Here is a 24,405-nt window from a genome sequence, read left to right as displayed (position 1 = left end):
AAACCTTTTATTTTCAAAACACATGCATAGATAATTTTCAACATTCACCTTTGCAAAATCTTATGTTCCAAAAATGTTTCCCTCCCTTCCCCGCCCCCTCCCCTAGATGGCAAGTAATCCAATATATGTTAAACATGCGTAATTCTTTTGTACATATCTCCACAATTATCATGTTGCACAAGAAAAAACAGATCAAAAAGGGAAAAGATGAGAAAGAAAACAAAAAGCAAACAAGCAACAACAAAAAGAGTGAAAGTGCTATGTTGTGATCCACCTTCGGTCCCCACAGTCTCTCTCTGGGTGCAGGTGGCTCTCTCCACCACAAGTCCATTGGAACTGGCCTGAATCACTTTGCTGTTGGAGAGAGCCCCGGCCATCAGAACTGATCATCGAATAATCCTGCTGTAAGCTATTGAAACTTATGCGGCACTAAGGCTTTTGGGACACCTGTCTGAGTAAGGGAGGAGGGAAGGTCGCACTCAGACTTTTGAGGATACCTCCCTCTGTCAAACATGTCCTGAGTCACAGGTTGTAAGGGAATTTAGGAAAGCGTGGCAGTCCGGGGGTCTGAGAAGAAATCTCATTTGCCCTTTTTTTTTTCCTGTGAGGGAGAAGGCCGCAGGGGTCCACGGTCCTGAGCACACTCCCTATGGCCTGACCTCCCAAGGGTGCACCTGCTCCGCTCTGGAGAGGGTGTTTGACCCCGAGGGAGTGCATGCGAGGTTTATCTCCTCTTCCCATCTCAGTTGGCCTGAGGTGTGACAACCCAGCCATGAGAGGGAGAGGAGAGAGAGAGAAAATCTTTTGCGTGCTAAGCCAGCTCCATTTAACAGCTAGGGCGGGTGTCAGGCCCCTGCGGTTAGCACCGATCCTCTTCCCACCTGCAAGCTGATCAAACACCTCAACAGACAGCCTGAGTGGGAAGCCAGTGATGTCATCGGGAGGCTGAACAATCAGGCCTTTCACAGCAAGGTGATAACAATCAAAACAGTATGTAAGAGCCTGCCACGCAAGAATACACATGCACATTGTACACCGGGAGGAGGAATTGAAAGTCAAGTGAAAAGGGGACTTGTTACTAATATGTAGCTCTATTTTCAAAACCAGCTTGCCAAAGAATAGACCCTTCAAAACAAGACTTTGGACTCAGAGGAAGCTTTCTGTGCTTGACCTTGAAAAAGCATAGAGGTGCCCCTATCTCTTCCCACTCCTCCCACATCCCCACCTCGCTCTGATACCCTTCTCACTCTAGGTAAAAAGGGGTGAGGGAAGCTAAATAATCATTTCCCACTGTGGAGTAATATTCCACTACTGCCCAGCCTTCTAGAACTCAGGATCTTCTGGTGTTTGAAAATGAGAAAAATGAAATAAATTGTATTCATAGTTTCATATTCTCCTCAAGGAACCCTATAGAAGCCCACAGGATGGACGTCCCCTGATTCTACAATATCTCTCTCTCTCTCTCTCTCTCTCTCTCTCTCTTTCTCTTTCTCTCTCTCTCTCTCTCTCTCTCTCTCTCTCTCTCTCTCTCTCTCTCTCTTTCTCTCTCTCTCGCCCCTCCCTCTCCCTTTCTCTCTCTCTTCCCCACTTTCTACTTTTCTTCCTCTTCTTTCTCTCTTTCCTTTCTCCCTCCCCCCAAATTGATGCTTTAGGGGCCAAGAGATCTGGGAACCATCTCTTTAGCTGGAATGAAGACACCAGTAATAAGATAAATGAAATCCAAAATAATTTTTAATAATTTGGCCTTAAATTTTAACACTCTGGATTCTTATGAAGTCCCATGGAAGCAATGCCAATTAAATGGTTTTTCCATCAGGTCATCAATGAATGACTATTTACAAGACCTTTTTCCCAGTCTTCTTCCTGGTTCTTTCTCCCTAGCAGGGTCTGACAGCACCCCTACTTATCAGCCTTAGAGTGCCATGCAAAGCTTGCTCTTTGGAACCCCTAGCTCTCTTCCAGGTTCAGTTTAAGCACCTTTTCCCATCCATCTTTCCTAATACCAGCTCCACCCCCAGTTACTAATGCTTCCTTACCCCTCCCCCATTGTACTGTATTTATTTAGTATATCATTCGTTTATGCATATTTGTACATGCTTTCCCAACCCCAGAATGTAAACTTTTTGAGATCAGGGATTTTTTGAGTTTTGTCTGTTTCCCCAGTGCCCAGCACTCTGCGTGGCACTTAATAAATTCTTGCTGAATTTAATTGAATCAGAACTGCCTTGAATACATGTGATGTAAAGGGCTGAAGCTCTTCTCTGGTAGAATGCAGACATCAACATTTTCTTTACAAGATAGTGTGGTCCTGCTTCAGGAGAGAGGGACACCCACTGGACTTGATGGCTTTGGGAGGCCTCTTCCCACCAAAAGACATGGTTCCCTATCTCTTGGCCTCTAAAGCATCAAAAGGGGAGAGAGATGGGGAGAGAGATGGGGGGAGGGGAGGAGACAGAGAGAGAGAGAAAGAGAGAGAGAGAGAGAGAGAGAGAGAGAGAGAGAGAGAGAGAGAGATTGTCTAGCAGAGCAATAATGAGAAAAGAGCTGGTTTCTGGTGCTGGTTATTGCTGGAGGAGGTACAGGCTCCTTTTAGAACCTCCACAAATGTCCAGACCTCCCAAAAATATTCCTCCTGGTGAGAGGTTCTCTCCTAAGTGAAGGATTTCAATCTAGAAATCCAAGAAATGAATTCTTTGGAAATCTTTCAGTACTGCACTGTCAACACTCACTCCTGCCTTCCAAGGATGTGAATGATGGTCATTAAAACAAAATCCTATGCTTGGCCTGGGGATGAACTCCTATGGGATTTAGACTCTTTGGTTTTCTGAAAACAGCAGTCCACACATCTGGCTATGGATCAGGAACAGTCTGTCTTGATATACACTGCCGGCACAAGGTGCGGTTGCCCGGAGGGCTTTGGGAGATTTTATACCCTTTGGCCTTTGAAGTGGTCCACCTTTTGTTTTGTTCAATGGTCCACTGAAGAACCGTGGGATCCCACTGGACACCAAGCTCTGCTTTTATCCTCTTCTGTTCTAAATTGTCACTAAATAGCCTTCCCTAGTAGACCCTATCCTATGGGCATCAGAGAAATGTGCATAATTTGTTGAATAAAGACTGTCATACTGGCAACCATGCTGGCCTATTGATATGGAGATGAAAGATTCAGAAACTCAGAGTGTGTAGGGCTCTCTTGGGTGGGGGAGGACTCTGATTTGATGCATTAACATGAAGTCTAATTCTCTGTATGCAGGAGGCCTATTGACCCAGCACAGATGTAATAGCTTTGGAGAAAATCCCTTGAATTAGCAGAAGTAGTGCTGCAAGGCTGGCAGAGGACCTGAGTTCAAATGCTGACATTGCTATTTATTGTTTTGGTGACCCTGGGCAAGCCACTATTCCTCTGGGCTTCAGTTCCCTTATCTTTAAAATAAGTAGATTGGACTTCTTAACTTTTTTGTGGGTGCCCTTTAGCAGCCTGATGAAGTCTAGAGATCAATTCTTAGAATATTGTTTTTAAATGTAAATATAAGGGAGCTTTTACAAGAGGAATGTTTATTTAAAAAAAAATCACAAATATACAACCGTAGGAAGTAGTAAGGTTATATATTTGTGATTATTTTTTTAAATAAACATTCCTCTTGTACTCCTTCCTACCTACCAACATGTGGGAGGCATAATTCCCCCTCCCCCCCCTTTCCCATTCTACCACTTGAGACTCTGAGTAGGAGAAAGGAATTAGACTGATAGCTTATCTCAGTTTTCCTAAAGCACAGTCCCCACTTCATGTCCAAAACCTGCTTCAGGCCCAAGTCCCAGGCACCTGCTTTTCAGGGCTTCTGTGAGAGCCTAGCCAGCTGTATTCCCCCCTACCTTCCCCCGGAATCCTGGCTGCAAGGTCACCATGGCTCTAACTCCTTCCACTGAGAAGCACCTTCGGCACCTACGACTGAGGACAAACAAGACAGAACAGAAATAAACCCCCGGCCCACTCCATGAAGCTGGGATGGAAAAAAGGAAAGCAAGTCATTTTAGGTTCATGGTGTCCAAGATGGGCATTAGCAACTAGTAGCACAACAGAAAGGAGATAGGAAAGACTAGATCTCACCAGTTTTAAACATAAAGGCAGCAATTAAGGAAGGCTAATACCACCCAGGATGTAGGGTCAGGGACACAATGGACTTCATGGTAAGCAAACTGAGTGAACTCAGAGCAGGGTTTTATATAAAATAAAACAAAAATAGGATTGTAGAGGAAACCAACTACAATGATAGAAAGTTAGCAACATTTTTTTGGAAAATGTTCACATCCCCTTCTCCTCCCCCCCCCCCCCACATCAAGATTAAGAATCCCCCTAACTAGATGATCTCTTGGGTCCCTTTAAATCTAAATATTAGGAAAGTTCTGAACCAGTAGCCCTTAGAAATGAGACAGACTCAAATGCTTGCAGCTCTCTTAAAGTAGAAAGAGAAATCTGGGCCCATGAATGCAATTTTTTTCCCCTTTTCAAGACCCTGTATTTAGGATTAATGGTATCTCTGAGAAGGAACAGAAAAAAAATCATTTTATGGCAGGAAAAAAAAAAACAGTCTAGTTTAAAGTGAGTCTAAGTAAAAAATTGAATTATAGGATTCAGTTTAGCTGTTTGTCCCTCCTTCCTCTTTTTATGGATGAGATTGTTGTTGTTTGTCCTTCTTGAAGAGGACCACAACTTGGGGAAGATGATGTTGTAACATGCAAATGAATTGGGTTTAAGTGAGGGAGGGCCGTGCAAGATCACCTACCTCACTTTCCCCTCCAGAGCCATCTGGGTCCAGTGGCCAGATAGAGATCAGAACAACTGCCCTGGATGCAATGCAACCTTTGCTTTTTTAAGATAATTGAGGTTGAGTGAGGGCAATGATTTCCACAAAGTCACACAGTTTATGAGCATCAAAGTCTAGACTGGAACCCAGAACTTCCTGGCTCCAAATTCAGTCCACTTTCCATGACACCACAGTGCCTGTCAGTGTTGGGAAGCAAAGCTGTCAAGCCAGACCCTAAGTTCAGCCCCACTCACCCAGAGTCTGCCAGTTCCATACCTGGAACCAATTTGGATAACTCGTCCCTATGAATGGGAACCATTTTTCCTATTCATCTCTCTTTGGCACATCACAGCTTTCTGACTCTGGCTTCTCTGTCTGTTGGAGCTTCGTTGCCAGTGGAGGCTCTCTGAGTCAATATTTGTGAGTAAACCTAGGACCTTCCCTCGGCCTTCACTCCCTCATCTCCCCCCCCACCCCAACTTCTAGTTGCTGCTGCTACTAAACAGCCTGAATTGTTCCTTTGTGTACTTTCCCCAGACAGGGAACAAATTGTCTATTGCTGTCCCTTTAAGGAGAGAGATCCACATCTCCCCCTTCCCCCTCCCTCCCCTGCACCTCTGCTTCCCAGCTCCCAGGGTCCTTGAACAGGGCTGGGCAGAAAATGAGCTGCTTTGGGGGACCAGCGGTCCAGTGGACTCTTAAGGGGAAAGAGCTCATTGGGGCACTGGATTGGAGAGGAGCTGAAACAGAAGGGTTCATACATAGGGACTTCCAGAGTGGGACCCCCTTGGGTTAGCCAACCCAAAGTGTAAATTGTTTTTTTTTTTTTAAATATTGACTTGATTTTCCAAGATCTGTTTCCATTTTCCATGTTCATCCGTCACAGGTTTCTGCTACCTAGAATGCCGTACTCCACTCTGCCCTTTCAACACCCAAATTCCCAGGAAATTGGTATTTTATTATGTTTCTGGGAAATATGAATTTATTTCTAATTGCCTACATAATTAGGAAGGTTAGTTTACTGGTATTCCCTTCTTCCAATAAAAGAAAAAGGGAAGAGGCATGTAGAACAAATAAGGAGAATGTTTGGGGTTATGACTTGGGAGAGCTTTGTCAGCCCATGTTCCTCCCTTCCCTCTCCTCAAACCTCTTTTATGAGGAAACAATTGGACCTGGGTGGAAAATAGCCAAAAGGAAGGGCCTTGGGTTTATCCAGCACACCCTTTGTTTGGGGGTGGAGGGGTCTTTAGGAGTATATTCTCTTCTTCCAGCTACTCCTGAGGGAATGTATATCTGTGGGCTATATAATCTGTGGGCCAAATCTAAGGGCTCCACAGAGGTAAGAATTTGTTCCCAGGCACCTAGCTCACCTCCCCTAGGATGCCCTTACCCCCTGAAATAGTTCACATGTGCAGAAGCTTCCAAAACAGCTAAAACCATTCTGCCTCCCAGACTGCCCCTCCTGCTTCCACCCTTCTCTCTCCCCTCCCCCATTTCTCCCCTCCTTTCCCTTCTTCCCTGCTTCTCTCTCTCCTTCCTCCCCTGCTCTTTCTATCCTGCTGGCCCCTTCCTGGCATTTCTCACAGGATCTCCTTGTTATTGCAAGCCAGGCCAGGGGGGTGAAGGGTCATGGTGGGGCCTGGTTTGTCACTGGGGCCAGTGCTTGGGGGGAGGGGGGAAGCTGGTGCTTTTTCTTAAAGAACCCCTTCATTCACACTCGCCTCTGCCTCCCATTAATTTGTAGTGCTCCAGACTAGTAATAGTGTCTTTGTGCTACTGCTTGGGAAGGAAAAAACAACACAGACAGCAGCTTCACTGTGTCCTAAAAGGGATGTTTTTTTCCCTTGCTTTTCAATACTGTTTTGGATTTTCATCCCTGTCCTTGTTGGGGAAAAATCCTCCATTCCCTCCCACTGCTTTCCCTTGGTGAAATACCCAAAGAGGAGATAGCTCTCTGGCCCTGCTTGCTCTGGGATCCTGGCAGGTAGCACATACAGCTGAGTTAGGAGCTGCCAGCAATAGGAAGCAGCTGGAACGTGGGGAGGGCATTTGGGAGCCTAGGGTGGGCTATGTACAGGCAAGCTAAGGCTGCAGCCCCAGTACCACCTGTTTAGCCCTTCACCTGGCATTCTCCCTCCACCCTCCCTGGTGAGTTCCTCAATCTTCTCTCAAGGCTCAAGGCTTGTTTCCCTGACTGAATTCTAGCCACTGCCAGAATCTGCATCCCCTTTAACAATAAGCCAGTATTTTCCCCCAATATCCATAATTATATCCATAATAGCATAGCATTTAGATAATACTATGAGCCTTATAAAGCTCTTTTCACATACTATCTCATGTGATCCTCATAAGAACTCTGCAAAATGAGTAGTTGTAGTATTTATTTTCCCATTTCACAGATGGAGAGACTGAGGCAGGCAGTGACTTACCCAGAGTCATACAGCTAGTAAGTGAACTCAGATCTTCCTGATTCTAGGCCCAGTGCTCTATTCACTGTGCCACCTAGCTGTCCTGATGCCAGATGGGTATGATGTAACCTGATATCATGATATCTGAAAGATAGAGTGAGTGGGAAAAGGAGAAGAGGCAGAGGGGAAAAGATAATCAGGTTAGTGTACCCCCATCCATGATTCTGAATCCAGACCCCCCCAAAAATTTTTTTGACAAAATGGACAGAGCTTTGGGACATGGAAATGACATGGCCCTGCCACCAAGATCTAGTCAGTAAGCAACAGATCCCTATTTAGCAAGACAATGAAACATTCACTGGGCATGGTTAAGTGTTGGAACCTCATGTGAGGCCATGAAAATAAAGATAAGCTAGAAGGGGAGGTAGTGGTAAAAAATAAAATAAAAGAGAGCAGAGGAAAGGGATAAGAGAAACATATGTCTCCTGCCCTTGGGAATGTTAGAATCTCCTTGGTGAGACAGGAGACCCTCACAGGTAAAAAACTCAAAAGCATTACCCACAGATGAACCAGGGCTCTTGGGGTACAAGCCCTAACCCAGAAAGGGAGGGCCCTCTGGAAAGGGAGTGCCACCTAGTTAGACTTGAAAACACACGGGCCTAGCTTAGGGCAGGGCAGAGTTATGTATAGAGTCTTGCCAGAGATAATAAGGCCAGGGATGAAGAATGGGGTTTCAGTGTTGCTAGATGGCCTGTGGAAAAGGACTCATAGAGCCTGCCTAGTAGATGCTTGTAGTCAGTTTGAGAACTTCAGAACTAGATTCTTAAATAAGAGGTTCCATCTCTATTTGTGTGGGTGACCTGGGGCAACATCTGTGAGCTAAAGTCCCCTGTTAGTAAGGAATATTACCATTTCCTCTTGTAGAAGGAAAATGTGCAGAAGTTCTTTCTAACTGAGAAGTTATCCATAATGATAAGGCATTCTGGTATTTATTCTGTCTTTAATCTTCATCCTTATATCTTTCATCCTATCTTTCTCCTGGCTCCTACTTATGAAAGAAAAAGGGAAGGAAGGAAGGAAGGAAGGAAGGAAGGAAGGAAGGAAGGAAGGAAGGAAGGAAGGAAGGAAGGAAGGAAGGAAGGAAGGAAGGAAGGAAGGAAGGAAGGAAGGAAGGAAGGAAGGGAGGGAGGGAGGGAGGGAGGGAGGGAGGGAGGGAGGGAGGGAGGAAAAAGAGTTTGAGGGAGGAGAGAAGTAAGGAAAGAGAGTATGAGGCAAGAAAGAAGGAAGGAGGGAAGAATGGAGGGAGAAAGGAATAAAAGTCCCTTGACCTTGCCTCTCTTTGTAAGCTATTATACTACATCTTCCCCGCCCCCACCCCAGTGCTTCTATTTCCTGAAATCCCAGTCCACAATTCCACAAAATCTGGCTACCTTCCTCACCATTTACTAAAATTTCTCTCTGCAAAGTGCTCCAATTACAGCTTAATTGCCAAATCCAGTGGCCTTTATTTTATTTTATTTTTTTAATTTCTCAATTCTTACCCTCCTGGATATTTCTCTGACACTGTTTAAACCACACCCTCCTTCATGATAATCTCATTTCTGGTTCTCTTCCCACATATCCAATCACTCTTTTTCTATCTCCACCTTCTGCTTATTGAGTGTGGTGTCCCTGAAGGATATTTCCTTAATTCCTTTCTTTTTATATACTTTCTTTTTTAGCTATCTTATCTACTCACTTATCATATCTATGTTGCTGATTCTTAAATCTCTGTATACAGACCCATATTTTTCCTGAGGCCTGATGGACATTTTCATCCAGAGTTCCCTTTTTTATTCCAAATTAAACATGTCCCAAATTAAACTCACTAGAATTTTTCTCCTAAGATCTGTTCTTCCCTAACCATCAACTTCCCTTATTTTTATTGCTGATAACATCCTTCTCTTAAATTACCAAGGTTCAAAACCTCAGCATCCTCTCTAACTAACTCTGACTTATCCCATTCCCACACCCAGTCAGTTGTCAAACCCCTTATATTTTACCTTCACAGTGTCCACAGTAAACCTATCTTGTTTTCTCCAGTCACCTGCTTTCCTCATCCTACCTTTCCCCATCCAATGACAATGGTTTCATTCCCCAATGTTAAAGTATTCTAGCTGCTTATTACTCTACCTATCCTTTTGATATTGAACAACACCCCTCCTCCCATACCCAACCACAGTTATAGGCTTGTCTCCTCCATTTGAATGCCTGAAGGCAGAAACTGGTTTTGCTTTTTCTGTTATTTCCAGTGCTTAACACAGTGTTTGACACATAGTAAATTAATAAATGCTTGTTTATTGGCCAGTAACTATATTTATCACCAGAGCCAAGTAAATTTTATATTAAACAAAATTATCAATAAATTTTCTTTTACATGCAATAACGTAATTTCCAAATGTTTATGACATGACTAGCAATCATGTGCCAAGGTACATCCTTTGAGAGCTGAACATGATCTTAAAAAATGTCTGATCCAATCCACACCTGAGTAGGAATCCTTTTTACAATGTGTCTGGCAGTCATTTAGTCTTTAATTAAGAGCCTCTAGCTATTGAAAACCAAAAAAAAAAAAAAAAAGTACCCTTTCCATATTTAAGTAGCTTTTTTTCTAATAGTTAAAATTAATTTTCTTCTTGTAATGTCACTCTTAATTACTAGACGCTGTCCTGTGGAGCCACATAAAGTAGGTTTGATCCTTCTTTTACATGATAGAAATGTCAAATGCTTGAAGATGGCTGTCATGCCCTCTCAAAGTTTTCTTTGGGCTGGTGTAGCACACAGTTGAAAAAAGAACATTTTTTTTTTAATTGAGAGACCCATGTTTGAGGCCTGGTTCTACCAGTTATGGCCTTGAGCAAATCCCACATAAAAAATTAAAAGTTGAAAAAGATAATCTTTGAGGCTCCCCTAGTTCCTTCAAATTGTCTTAGAACAATATAATTTCACTTCTTTTTTGTTCCCAGAGGGTACCTTAGTTTGTTCATTAGCCGTTCTTAAATATGATACTCAGAATGAAACATAATTTCCTTAGCACAGTGCTGGAATACAGTAGGCAACTAATAAATGTTTATTAATTGATTTGTTGGATTAACCAGGGTAAATTATAATGGATTGATCACCTTCCTCTTTCTGGACACTATACCTTTCATAGAATAGCCTATAGTTAAGTATTTTGTATATGAGAAAACATTACTAAATCTCCCCCACCTTCATGGCCAACAAAGTGTACAGCACCATCTCTGAAGAGGGGAGTGATACCTGAGAGGCCCCATGTGGATTTTTGGCAACAGTGCTTACCTTCATAATCCATTCCAGGTTTTTTTTTTTTTTTTTTTTTTCCTGAGGATCATGGTCCCTAACAACAAACATTATGTGTTGTCTTGGTCTTTTAGGAATCTAGCAGTTGGAATTGGGATCCAGAATTTCCCTGAGGGCCTGGCTGTCAGCCTCCCACTTCGCGGTGCCGGATTCTCAACCTGGAGAGCCTTCTGGTAATGTCCACTCCCAAAGGACAGGTCCTTTTTGCTGTGGAACTGGACCAAAACCAGCAACCACTAATGTAGATCAGTTTTCAGAGTGTGAATAACCTAAAACATCTCGAATGCAAGCCTGAACCTTCTTCTTCTTCTCTTGTGTTCTGTATCTCCCAGCCCATTCCCCAGTGCTTATTGATACCAAAAAACAACATGTTCTCACTCTGAATGGAGAGATGTCTCCACTGTAAGGCTTCCCTTTAAAATATGTCCCCTTCATAAAGTGGATGAAGTGGCAAGTTGGAATAGGATTGAATGCTGGAGCCTACACTGGGAACTTAGGTCCCCCTTACCTTCCAGGCATAGAAGGAATTTAAGGAATGGTGCCCCATGGGTAGTACAGTTACCCCTGTTGGTTCTGTTTTGCTTCCAGGGCTTATCTATTGTAGGTCAAAGGATGCATGTATGTGTATATGTGTTATTATTTTTTCTCTGTTTATAGATTCCTATGATTAGAGTTAACTTGCACTTGCCCAAGGGTACACATTCAATGTTTCCCCAACAGTAAATACATGTGGTACTTTCAAATGGAATCATCCCTAACTTGAACCCTAACATAACCTTTATTCCTCCTCCCCTCCTACCTTACCATGCTGAAGCTGGGAAATATCTTTTCTCCAGACACCAGAACTTCTCCCTAATTTTGACCTGTGCCAGAATTAATGACTAGACAAGGATAGAGAAGCTACCAAATTTTCTTTTAAATAAAGGGAATGTATTGGGGAGCAAGGATAACATGAACAGGCAGTGAGCAATGAGGAGAATGATGTTTGAATAAGAGGGAAGCTCATGCAACTTAGATATCAGCTAGTTTTCCTGAGTTTACCTGCCTCCCAAAGGGAGAAGAAATCTTTCACCAGCATAATAGAGATGAGCTCTGAGAAAATCTGTCTTTAACTGATGAGTAGAGAAGAACCCAAAATTCCCTCTGGGTGCCTTATGGTCTAATCATGCTTGCTCTTGTGGATGAGCAACAAGGGCCATTCTCAGCTTCTAGTCAGATCCCACCGTGTGTACCTAGAGCTCACCAGGTCATAGAGGAAAGGCCGGAGGAACCAGCACACAAAGTTGTGTGCCTACTTCCCTGAAAGTGCCTGCACTTTCTCCTTCCAGTCAGATTACCGGAAAGCTGTTCTTTCCTTTTTCTAGTTTCTCTCTCCCTAAAGCCCCTAAAAACAGAAAGCTACATTTCAAACCCCATCACCAACAGGTGGATTCTGGGTTAACATCTGCTTGAGTCTTTCATCTCCATAGCAACACCATCCAGGTGAGGAACCCACAAAAGAAGGACTAGAAGGAATAGTGAGAAATCATCTGGTTTGTCTCCTTGTTTCCACCTGCACCCAAATGGATTTATATCCTGTTTATAGAGCTTACTAGAAAGAAAGAAAAAATGGTACCATTCTGGTAACTTCCCCTTCAGGGATTTCTTTATTTTATCTAAATCTACAATTACTTGGGCCAACATTATAGGATTTAGATTGAAAGGAATTTTAGAAATCATCTGGTCCAACTACCTCATTTAACAGATAATGAAACTGAGGACCAAATACGGGTTGTTACTTGTCCAAGGCCACACACATAGTAAGGAACATTTTCAAGACCTATATTCAAGGGAAAGAGAAAACAGTGAATCTCTTATCTTCTAAATTAAAAGCACATTTTGATTTGAAGACCACTGCAAAGTCATGAAGGGTTCTAGACTTCAAAGTCAGAAGATCTGGATGCAAATTCTCTCTCAGATACTTCCTGGGCAAGTCATTAAATTTCTATATGCTTCAGGTAACTTCCAAGGCTTTATCTGTTAATTCACAGACTGCTAAAAGTTGCTTTCCTCAAAGGAAGCTTCCCACACTTATGAAATCACAAAATCAAGGTTGCTTCTTGTCTTTCCAGAGTAAGTCAGATTCATAATGTTCCCAATAATCAATGGTCTTGTACCCAAAATTTGTTTAAAAAAAAAAAAAGCTTTCACATTTTCTTTTAATGGTTTAGAATCTATTGCTTATTTCCTCCTTACAACCTCACTACTTGAGGAGGAGTCGTTCCCATTTTTATAGATGGGAATAATTTATAAAAATGAGATTAATTCTAGAAAAATAAACTGACTTTGGACTTTGGACTTGATTAGCACAGTACCTGACTGTCATTGTAATTGCTTAATAAATATTTGTTAATTTGACTGGTCAAGCTTTTATATATATATATATCATATATAGCTATTTTATATATATAACATATATATTATATACATATATCATATATAGCTATTATATATGTGTGTGTATATGTATATATATATATGTATATATATATAGATATATGTAAAAGCTATATAGTTTATAAGACTAGAGCCCTTGTCTCAGATCTTTCAGGTAGGGTTTTTTTTTTGGGGGGGGGTAAAAGCATGTTTGTCTTAATTCTTTCCCCTTTTAAGGACATTTTGATATTTTAGGATATTTTTTTTTTCAGGAGCACTCAGTGGGCTTCAAGGGATAATGATTTTAGGGGAAAAGGAATCAATACTTTCATTCCTATTGCTTTCTCCCAATGGAATGTAACCTCCATGAGGACAGGGCTATTTTTATTTCTATCTTGGAATTCCTCCTACCCAGCACAGTTCTTGACATACAGTAGGCACTTAACTCATTGAAATGAGTTGAATTGGGATCACTAATAGTCATCTTTGAATAGTGAACCTACATTAAGCAAAGGAGGAAGCTGAGGATTGTGGTCAGCTTTCAGACCTTGAGCTCCAAATTTTTCCCTCCCTCTTAGTCTGGGCTCAAATTCAAACCTACTTTTTCCTGAAGTGAAAAAGCTGAGGGTATGAACTCTTTGTAAACCACGGGACAGCAGGGTTGCTGGTCTATGTTTCAAGGGTATGGAGAATAAATTAGAGGTCAAAGCCAAAGCAGGGAGAACTCTCTTCCTCTGAATATTCCCTGTAGTAAAAAGTAGTGCTTACCACCTCATGTAGCCAGGTAACCAAAATCTGCCCCCAAACTCAAGGAGACAAGGAGAAAAGTACAGCCTTAAGCTACTGCCTCTTTTATCTGCATAATATTTTGAGAGCTAGATCTGGGTCAAAGCAACTCCCTCCCATTTTACAGATGGGATGACTAAGGTCTAGAGAGGTGGTATAATTTGCCTGAGGCTGCACAACCAAAAAACTAGCACTCCTGACTCCCCTCCCAGCATTCTATTTGCAAGCATTGCTGTTTTATCTCTCAGGCCCAGGCCATGGCATAAGTTATGGATGCCCCCTGTACTTTGCTGACATGGTCTTTGAGAACCTGGAGTTGCTGGACTGCCACAAGGTGGCTGGCATCTGAGTGGGTGCCCAAATTCCTTTGTTATGTGACTATCTCAAGGGACAGTGAGTATCCCAAGTTGAGCAGGAGTTCCTGGGAATTCCCACCGGGATCACAATATGTCCTCTGCCTAGTGCTGTGAATGAAGGGTGTCTTTAGGTGGATGTTATTGCCAGGGTATCAATAGGGTTGGGAAGCAGATGGGAGGCTGACTGGGAGCCAGGAAGACTTTGATATAAGTCCACATGTACTGGCTGTGTACATGGGAAGTCACCTAAAGTCTTTTTAGCATCCCAGGCAATTCTCTCATTCAGCAATCTATCTCAGAGGAGGAAGTTTCCACTCCAACAGTTCTCCCACAGATCTGTACCAAAAAGAACCAGAAGAGACTTAAGAGGAAGGAAAAGCCCATAACCCCAAGGGGAAATTGGAGGATGAAGGAAGAGCAGGGAGGGGACAATAATCAGAAGGCAAAAGTGGGAATTTTCTAATTTGTGTGATCTAGGAAATACACTTAACTCTTCTGAGCTTCTCTTTCCTTATCTGTAAAATGTTATGACTTGTAAAGAATTAGACCTGTGAGATCTCTTTCCACTTCCAAATCTGTTCCCTATGAACCAGATGCTCCTGATCAAGCCATTCTGAAGTTTGAGTATGAAAAGGGAAGGAACTGTCTTGGGTTGAAATGGAAAAAAGTACTTAACGGAATGGCTCTGTGAGAAGCTAAGAATGAATCATATAGATTTTTTGAAAAATAAACATTCTTTTTTTTTTTCTTAGCAACCATCAACCCAAGCAAATATTCAAATATATAAAGAATTTTAAACATTAATTCAAATATTTATTAAGTACCTATGAGATGTGAGGCCCTCTACTTTATAGTGGGGATACAGGTACAAAATCAAAAGTGTCTTAAGCACTTAGATTTTGATTGGAAGCACCTGTAGCTGAAACTGCATTTCCATTATTTATACTTTTTTAAAGCTTCCATAAATAATGAAATAAATTTAATTATGAAAAAGTACTTACAGAAATGCATCATTTGCCTCTTTATTTCTCTAATACTTTTGGTGCCTGTGTATTTTTATGGATTTTGTTGCCATCATTATTTACAGTTGTTTATAGCTTTCTGATTCTGTTGACTTCAGAATGTCCCTATTCTTTATAATCTTTGTATTTGTCAAGCAAATATTATTTAAGTCTAAGCAAAATTTTTTTTTAACAACAAAGCATCCATGGGGAATGAAGGAGGCTGTCATAATGAAGCTTTTTTGAGTTTCTTAGAGGAAGATATACAATAAAACTGTCTGTGGAGGATTTTTTTTCTTCTCCTCTTTGACTTGATCCTTTCAGAGAGTCTTGGTTACCCTGAAGTCACTCTTAGGTTCCTTTCCTTACATCAAGAAAGGATCCCACACAGCCAGTGGCCCAAAAAGAGGAGCAACAGGAACTTTGGCAATGTAAAAGCTCGGCATATGTGGGACTCTGTAGCACAGAGGAGGGCCGGGTGACAGTTCTGCATTCCACCTTGAGAAGCCTGGATCCTGTCTTTCCCTTTTCTCCTAGGTTCGGCCAATTGAGCGGCATGGTGGAGCCAGTGGCTGGGATCTTTGGTGCTTTCTCTGTGGTCCTGGCGGAGCCCATCCTTCCCTATGCTTTGGCCTTTGCAGCTGGTGCCATGGTCTATGTAGTCATTGATGACATCATTCCTGAAGCCCAGACCAGGTTTGGAAACTACATTGTCCTCCACCCATTTTTTTTTCTGAATCTTCCAACTTTTGTTTTTCTTTTTTATCTTCTCTACCTGGTCATACTCCCAGACCCGCTTCAATCTTATGTGTGTTCTTTGGCAAGGCCAAGGGACTCCTGTTGGCCGTATTAATAAGCACAAATAGAACTAAGAAAAAATCAGACTATGAATCCAGTGAGATGCAATGTGTGGGACAAAAAGAAATAGAATACACTGTCTTCTACTTAGTCATTTTCTGTTTGGGAACTGGGTAAGGGTAAAGTAAAAGAAGTCCGAGTAGAAAAGGGGATGGAAATAGCTTGAAGAAGTACATTTAGAAATGAGAAAAAGCATGTTTTTTTTCCTTTTTGCTCTGATTTTTCTTGTGTAAATATGGAAATATGTTTAAAATAATTGCACGTTTATCTATATCAAATTACCCGCTATCTTGTGAGGGAGGAGTAAAAGAGGGAGAAAGAAAATTTGGAACACAAAATCTTATAAAAATGAATGATGGAAACTATCTTTATGTGTATTTAGAAAAATAAAATACTTGTTCAGGAAAAAAAAAAAAAAAAGAAATGAGAAAAAGGCCAGTGCTAGTGTGAGAGATTTGGGGAAAGATGGAAAAGAGGTGAAATAACTGCAAAAATAGCATCCAAACCAAGACTAACTCTTGTCTTTGGGAAAGAATTATTCTGTTATAATGGTGGGCAATGGGAAAAGGAAAGATTGCTTTTCAAATTCAAAATTTTCTCAAAACTGATCCTTTCCCTTCCCAGTGGTAACGGGAAACTGGCATCCTGGACCTCCATACTGGGATTTGTGGTGATGATGTCACTGGATGTTGGCTTAGGCTAATGCCAAGGAATCTTCAGCCTTAAACAAGACAGAACAAGGAAGAGGTGGCAGTTGACTTCAGTGGAACCAGGAACATAATTCTCCACAAGGGGATTTTTATTTTTACTTTTTTTTATTTGGGTTTTAAATCTTGTTCTTCCCTTCTCTGATTCATCTTAGCATCCCACATACCCAGTCATTAATCTGATTGTCTCTTAATTACAATATGATTCTTGTTACTTTTATTTGAGGGGAATGTTGATGTTGTTTGTTTGGAATTGTAAGGGGTTGGAATTCTGGGGTTTTGTTCAGGTACTAAGCAGATTCTTCCCTCGGGGTTTGGCAGTGAGTGACATATCAGAAAGGTTACCATCAGTAGATTGCTCTTGTATAAGATTTCTCTTTTCCTAAGGTTCTGCTTGTGTTTGTTGGACATGATCTCATCCCCAAACCCTCGGACTTGTATCTCTAGCATGGATGAGATTCCCAAAGGTTAACCTCACAAAAGGGATACTCTGTGAGCCAAGAGGTGAGCTCCCTGAGCATTCTCCCCATACACACACTAAGGATTCTAAAAGAGGGAGGCCAGGTAGACTTTTGTTCTTTCTTCTGCATCTTCACCATGATCCTGGGGCTTTGGAGAGCTTTTAGGCTGCCCTCCAATGTTGAATTCAACCAGGAGAAGAACTGGAATGTCACTTAGACAACTTGGCCTACTTCCTAAGGGCAAAACACCCCCTTCCCCGCCTTTCCTAACAGAGATGGAATTAGGGAAAGGGATAACGCTAAGGGGAAAGAAACTGGGGATTCTGTTGTTGTTGTTGTTTTAAAGCAAAAGGAGCTATTGAAGTTAAAGAAAATAGATCAAACTGTGATCATTTGGGGTCAGCAGTGGAAAGAACAGTAGCATGTCTGATTCTCAACTTCTGTAGTCTTGTTATTCTAATCAAAGAGAGTTGTGGTCTCAATAGCTTTTTTTCCCATACTGTTTTCAAATTCCCTGAACCACTCGCACCTAACCCCCAATTTTTGAAGCTTACATGGATTGAGGCCAAGGAGATACTGAAGACCTGTATAAGGCAAACTCCTTATTTGAACAATGTCAAAGGCCCTTTGGAGCCAGCCATGGAAAAATCTTTTGGAATTTTGTCCTGTACTCCCTCCCCAATTCCTGCCATGCACACATAGTAGATCAGTCCCAATAGGTAATGCTGAACCCTAACCCCAAAGCCACTACGTTGAATAAGCCAGCTTTGATGAGTATTGTTGCAAAAGAAAGAGTTGGGGTAGGGGGGATTGAAGTTGTTTTGTTTTTAAATTTCTAAAAACACATGAGACAGACTATGTTCCTGAAATATCTCCAACCTGCAGAATGACTTGTATTAACAGGTCAGAAACCATTCTTGTCCCTCACAGGTAAAGGTTTTCAAAGAGTGTTGGGGCTTGTCTAATCCCCCCAGTCAGAGGGAGGTAAGGGGAGAAATGGCCTGGTCTTCTCTCTGCAGGATTGTGGTTGTCTTTAGCCAAAGGAATGGGTTCCACAGATGACTCTGGATAGGCTCAGCTGGGCATCAGATCACCAGTTGGGTGCTCAGGCATCATATTGGCAGCTCCCACTTTCTAAGTTTACATGTGCGATGTTGACAGTTTCTGAATGTTCTCTCCACACCCCCACCACGGGCCCCACTAACCCCCAAATCCAAGAGACTGCCCTGCCTTGTGAAAATGCAAGACTCTGAGGCTGGTCCTCAACCTGGGCCCATTTCTGCGCCCCCAGACAGAAGGCCTATTTGAGAGGGGGAGGGGGTGTTGGTTGTTGATTAATTCATTTGGTGGATGGTGTTTCGTTTTTGTTTTTGTTTTGTTTTTTACTTTGTGTCTAGTTCTACAAAATGTAAAATGCTGTTTCCAATGGACATGACCTTGTAACTGTGATTAATTTCAATAAAGGGGGTATTAAGAGTCGGAATAGATGGTCTCTGCCACACATTCAGTCCTTTCTGTGACTTTTCTTTTGTCTTTTAATTAGCTCAGACAATATGGGACAAAAGGGTAAGGATCCCAGGTCCATTTGGGAAAAGAGAAAATGCCCATAAATGAAATAAGAGAATATAAAATAATACAATATTTTGATAAGGCTCTGCCATGTGTTACCTGTGTCCTTTCTCTTTTTGAAGGCCTCAGTTTCTTCATCTGTAAAATGAACCCAGATGACCTCTAAGGTCCCTTTCAACAGTCAAACATAAGGTCAAAAGTTGTAAAGCTACACATGAACTAGTTAAACATGTGAGAGATGCAGAAGTAAATTCCAACCCATATCCTAGAAGAGACCCTTATTTCAAGGCCTTCAGGATTATGTCATAATCTGGATTCCTTTCAGATAGGTGTCATGGCCAACGAAGCCTTCCCAACTTTAAAATTCTATGAGAAATGAGGAATATAACTGGAGAAAAAGGACAAGGAAGAGGGCATTTTAAGGTCTCAATCCTCAAGTCTCTTAAGAGTAAGCTCCCAGAGAGTAAAAATCATGACATACTGGACAAAACAATGCATTCAGCAGGCAACATTGTAAATTATTAATGGTGGTGGGTGATGCCCACAAAATCATAAGACCAAGTTATTAATTTTCCCTCCCCCCCATATCCACTCCCACATCACCCAAGCTATCAGCTACTTCTAAGGTCTTCTCTTTACACTCTTACTGGATCCAGCTTGCTTTATTCTCTGAATAGTCCCAGTACTGTACACATTCAGAAAAAATAACCAAACAGACTCACCTTCATTTCTGAATATCCCTCCTGAGCACTTCCACCCGCCAGGACTGAGACAGCTTTCTAACCAACCCCTCCAAGCTTTCATGGCTCAGCTGAAAAACCAACACCCAGGACAGTGGGGAAAGCCAAACCTCATGGCCCTGAGGGAGTGGGGATTGTGAATGAAGGTGATGGATGGCTCTGTTCTTCCACTGAGCCTCAGGACACTTTTGGGTACAAAGTCAAACCTAAAATCCTGATATAACTCGATAGACCAGAATGGTATGATGGAAAGGATCTTCATGTCAAAGAACATGAAGTTCTTCTTCTAACATGTGGGCAAATCACTAAACTTAACTGAGAGTTTCCCTATGTACAAAATGAAGAAATTGGAGCAGATGACCTCTCTAAACGTTTCTCCCAATTTAAAATCTATAAACCTAAGAGGAGAGAAGGGGAGAGAAAGCAGACACTAATACACTAAATGACCTTGGCTGATCATCAGTATTTTCCATAAGGTAGTTCACAAACGTTTCTTGGCTTTTTTTTTTTTTCTGTTGAGCTTATTTTTTACTGTTTCTTAAAGCTTTTGATTCCACAGAGCAAGATATATTTTAAGTTTTTATATTCTTTTCCTCAGTCATATGCAAGCAAAATTTTTTAATATTCACTTTTTAAAAATTTGAGTTCCAAATTATGTCTCTCCTTCCCCTTTCTTCTCCTCGAGAAAAGCAAACAATTTGAAATAGATTATACCTATGCAGTCATGCAATACATTTATTGGATTTAATTTAAATCACAAGTCAAGCAGTTTTTCTCTTTCCTGTGTCAAAGGGAGAAGACATTTCTGTTTCTCTTGCCACAACTTCTTTATTTCCCTCCAGAATATTAAAATAGACTTTTAAAGGGATGTCCCTCCCTCCAAATTCTTTTTTTCTTCTCTACCATAATCCATTGGGCACATCATTGCCAGATTAATCTTAGGGGGAAAAAATCATGTCACTGCTCAAAAACAATGACTCCCTGCTATCTACATGATAAACGCAAACAACCTTAACCCGGCATTTGAGGTCACCTCTGGCTCCTACCTACCTTTCTATCCTGACTCCACCCTGCTCTTACTCAAATCCTGTTTGATCTAATTGCCAACTTTTGAACTTACAAATCACTTTGTTGCCTCTGATTCTCTACCTATGTATGCTGTTCCCTTTACTCAGAATCTCCTTGCCCAGATTTTTTGCAGATGAAAAAATTGTTTAAAAGATCATTTAAACACAGTTTTCAATGCATCCCACCCAGAAGTGATTCCATACTCTGAACTTGGAGCTCTGATTTTGGAGGCCCCTGCATTAGGATGCAGGATGTTCCTTTAGCCCATAGTCCTGCCTTTAAGTTAGGAGAGCTATTGTGGAGAGGAGGCTTGTGTATGTGTAGTTGTAGGGATTTATGCATGTATGTGTGTGTGTGTATATGGGTATTGCCTCAGTCAAATTGAGATCTGTCAAAGACCTTAGGCCAAGGTCCCCTACTACATCCAGGACCATCTCCAGTCGTCCTGATCTATGTCTGGTCACTGGACCCAGATGGCTGATATGGCACTTGTTGCATAATTGTCTGGCAATGTAATCATTACTCTTAAGTATTTTAACTCACTTAGTATATTTTTTTTTTCTTTATCTTTCTGGACCTTCTTTGCTGGTACCTTGCATACCATAGCTATTTAACTAATTGTTGGAAGAACCTTGGAATATACAAGTGAGACTTTGGGCTATGTCTCAACCGTTTTCAACTCTTTGGCTAAGATACTTAAATCTCTGGTTCACAAATTTTGCTCTCAAGTTTTCTGGAAGGCTACTCTGTTAAGCTAAATTCTCCTCTTTAAATGGTAATCTAGAAAGGTAAATTCAGGTCATATGCTTACGTAAAGGAGGCCTAGACAGTAGCTTCTCCTGAACTTTTCTATATATGTCTGTAGGTATATATGTATGTGTTTCATATGTACATAATGAATAGTTATATTTTTTCCTAGGTGTGAGGGACACAAATAAAGGGACTGACAAACTAAAGGGTTTTTGCCAAGTTTTGTTTTTAATCTAATCAGTAATATATATTATACTCTTCAAATTAGGGTAAGCATGGAAATATATTCAGATTATAGAGAAAACAGATTTAGAGAGCTTAATCATGTCGTCAAACCACCCATTTTATAGAAAAGGAAGCTGAGGATCAGAATGGGGAGTGACTTCCCAAGTTCGTACAAGAAATAAGTGGGACAACTGGAATATGAATCCAGGACTTTGACTTTTAATTCAACACTGAACTCTACCACAAAATCTTCTTATTTAAATCATGAGCTATAGAAATATATATTTATAGCTAGTAAGTTCTAAGACCAAATACTGACTCCAGACCCAAAGTTCCAGTGTTGTGTGTATGTATGTGTACATACACACACACACGGATACATATGCATATGTATATACATATATTATTATTGTTGTTATTTTTCCTTCCTTCTTGAAGAGGACCATGACATTGGGGAGGTCTGCTGTGATATTCAAGTGAATTGGATTTAAGTGAGGCAGGGCTGCCTCCAGAGGGTCCAGTAGTCAGATGTAGGACAACTGGAGATGGCTCTGGAAGCAGTGGGAGACCTTGGCCTTTTTAAGCTAAGGTCTTTAACAGGTTTCATTTTGGCTGAGGCAACACCCATACACACACACTTACATGTACACACATACACACCTCCTTCAGCCCCCACCTTACAACAGCTCTCCTAATGCCCAGATAAGAGCTCGAGGGCTAAAGGGGCATTCTGTACCCTAAGCCAGGACCCTCCAAATGTGTTTTTTTTTAATCCCCTTGGGTTTGATCTCTTCCTGTACAGGTCTGTATTATAGTATGGTACAAGAATATTTTCTTTGCCTTCCCTCAAAGAAACCCAAAAACATTGTGTATATATACACACACACAACAAATATATGAATATGCATATATACAACATGTATATACACACATTACATATGTACAATGTTATATATGCATACAAGTAACACTTCAAAGTTTGCAACATTTTCTAAATGCTTTTTCTTATTTTATTCACACAAGAGCTTTGTGAGATAGACATTATAGTTATTTCTTCTCCATCTTATATAGATGAGGAAACTGAGGTTCAGAGAGATTAAGATTTGCTCTTAGTCACACAACAGTAACCATGGCATCAACATTTCCCCCTAGGTCTTACTGCCTCCCAAGTCTAACACTGAATCCATTCCATCAAGAAGAGAGAGTATGAGTGTGTGTGTGTCTATGTAAGAGAGAGACAGACAAGGGACAGAGACTTATGGTACTATATGTGTGCTTCAACAAGTATATATATATATATATATATATATATATACATACATACATATATACACACCCACACACCCACACAAACACATACATACACACATCTGTTTTTTGCCTTAAATAATGTGTCTGGGGGAAAAGAGGAGAGTACCTGAAAATAACTGATAAAGTTTCTTTTCATTTTGTCCTTGGCAGATACCAGGCATTCACTCTCCCCACTCCAACCTTACCGATTTCCAAAAGTATCCTGTCCTACTTCTGTGATGGAAAGCACTGGCAAAGAGCCAAGCTGATAGTTATTTGGGAAAGCAGTGGTTGCCGATTAAGAGTCACAGTCTTCAAATGATTGCAATCTAAACATGTTCATTGATGAGGGGTGAGGAAGGCACAGAACTGCCTACTATTTATTTAGGGGGCAGAGGGAGGCAGGTGGCAAGAAAAGTAGTTCTGTCTGTCATTATAGGATGAAACAGGAGGAAGGTATCTTGGGTTAGGAGATGAGTGAAATACTGGCAGGATTGACAGGTGTGAAATGAACCCTTCAAGCCAAGCCAAGCACTGGTCATAAATCCACTCCTTATCCCTACCCTAATTTTCATCTAAATAGCATAGAACATATCCCATTAAATCAGAGATTGAGATCCACAGAGAGACTTCAGAAATTTAGATATGGAGGTAAAAAACAAACCCCATTTACTTTTCTTTCTTTTTTTATTATAATAACTTTTTATTGACAGAACCCATGCCAGGGTAATTTTTTTACAACATTATCACTTGCACTCACTTCTGTTCCGATTTTTTCCCTCCCACTCTCCACCCCCTCTCCTAGATGGCAAGCAGTCCTATATATGTTGAATATGTCGTAGTATATCCTAGATACAATATATGTGTGCAGAACCAAACAGTTTTCTTGTTGCACAGGGAGAATTGTTTTCAGAAGGTAAAAATAACCCAGGAAGAAAAACAAAAATGCAAACAGTTTACATTCATTTCCCAGTGTTCCCCCCCCCCCCCTTTTGGGTGTAGCTGTCTTTGTCAAAGAAATCCACTTCCATCAGAATACATCTTCATACAGTATCATTGTTGACGTATATAATGATCTCTTGGATCTGCTCATTTCACTCAGCATCAGTTCATGTAAGTTTCTCCAAGCCTCTCTGTATTCATCCTGCTAGTCATTTCTTACAGAACACTAATATTCCATAACATTCATATACCACAATTTACCCAACCATTCTCCAATTGATGGGCATCCATTCATTTTCCAGTTTCTAGCCACTACAAACAGGGCGGCCACAAACATTTTGGCACTTACAGGTCCCTTTCCCTTCTTTAGTATCTCCTTGAACCCCATTTTATTTTCACCAAACTTTGCTTTTCTTTACAATCCTATGTATTTTATTTTAAAATCATTAATTTGAAACTATTTTGAGGGCAGTTTCACCAGGCATTAAAAGGAGATGAGAAAAAGTTAAGAACACTTGGGATTTATAATTGAAAGGCATATTCAGAGATCTTCTTTATCTCCATCATCCACTTCACAGATGAGGCTCTGAAGCTCAGAAACTTGCCCAAAATTGCACAAGTGGCAGAATTGGGGTGATGGATCATATAGAAGTTAAGTAGTCTG

The 24,405-nt window shown here is 41.1% G+C and overlaps 1 protein-coding gene across 6 annotated transcripts in view; it reads left to right on the top strand.

Moving 5' to 3' along the window:
• Positions 1–18,664, top strand: part of SLC39A11 (solute carrier family 39 member 11) — a 478,311-nt gene extending 459,647 nt beyond the window's left edge. For all 6 annotated transcript variants that reach the window (XM_031965726.1, XM_031965721.1, XM_031965722.1 and 3 more), the window contains 3 exons: positions 10,648–10,746; positions 15,669–15,827; positions 16,614–18,664. In XM_031965726.1, coding sequence (XP_031821586.1) covers positions 10,648–10,746; positions 15,669–15,827; positions 16,614–16,692 — 337 coding nt within the window. In that variant the 3' untranslated portion in view covers positions 16,693–18,664. The remainder of the gene's footprint in view (positions 1–10,647; positions 10,747–15,668; positions 15,828–16,613) is intronic.
• The last annotated feature ends 5,741 nt before the right edge of the window (positions 18,665–24,405 follow it).

The sequence above is a fragment of the Sarcophilus harrisii genome, chromosome 4, assembly GCF_902635505.1.
Source record: "Sarcophilus harrisii chromosome 4, mSarHar1.11, whole genome shotgun sequence".
Lineage (NCBI taxonomy): Eukaryota > Metazoa > Chordata > Mammalia > Dasyuromorphia > Dasyuridae > Sarcophilus > Sarcophilus harrisii.
The sequence above is the reverse complement of the archived record's forward strand: the minus strand, read 5'-3'. Positions and strand labels throughout refer to the sequence as shown.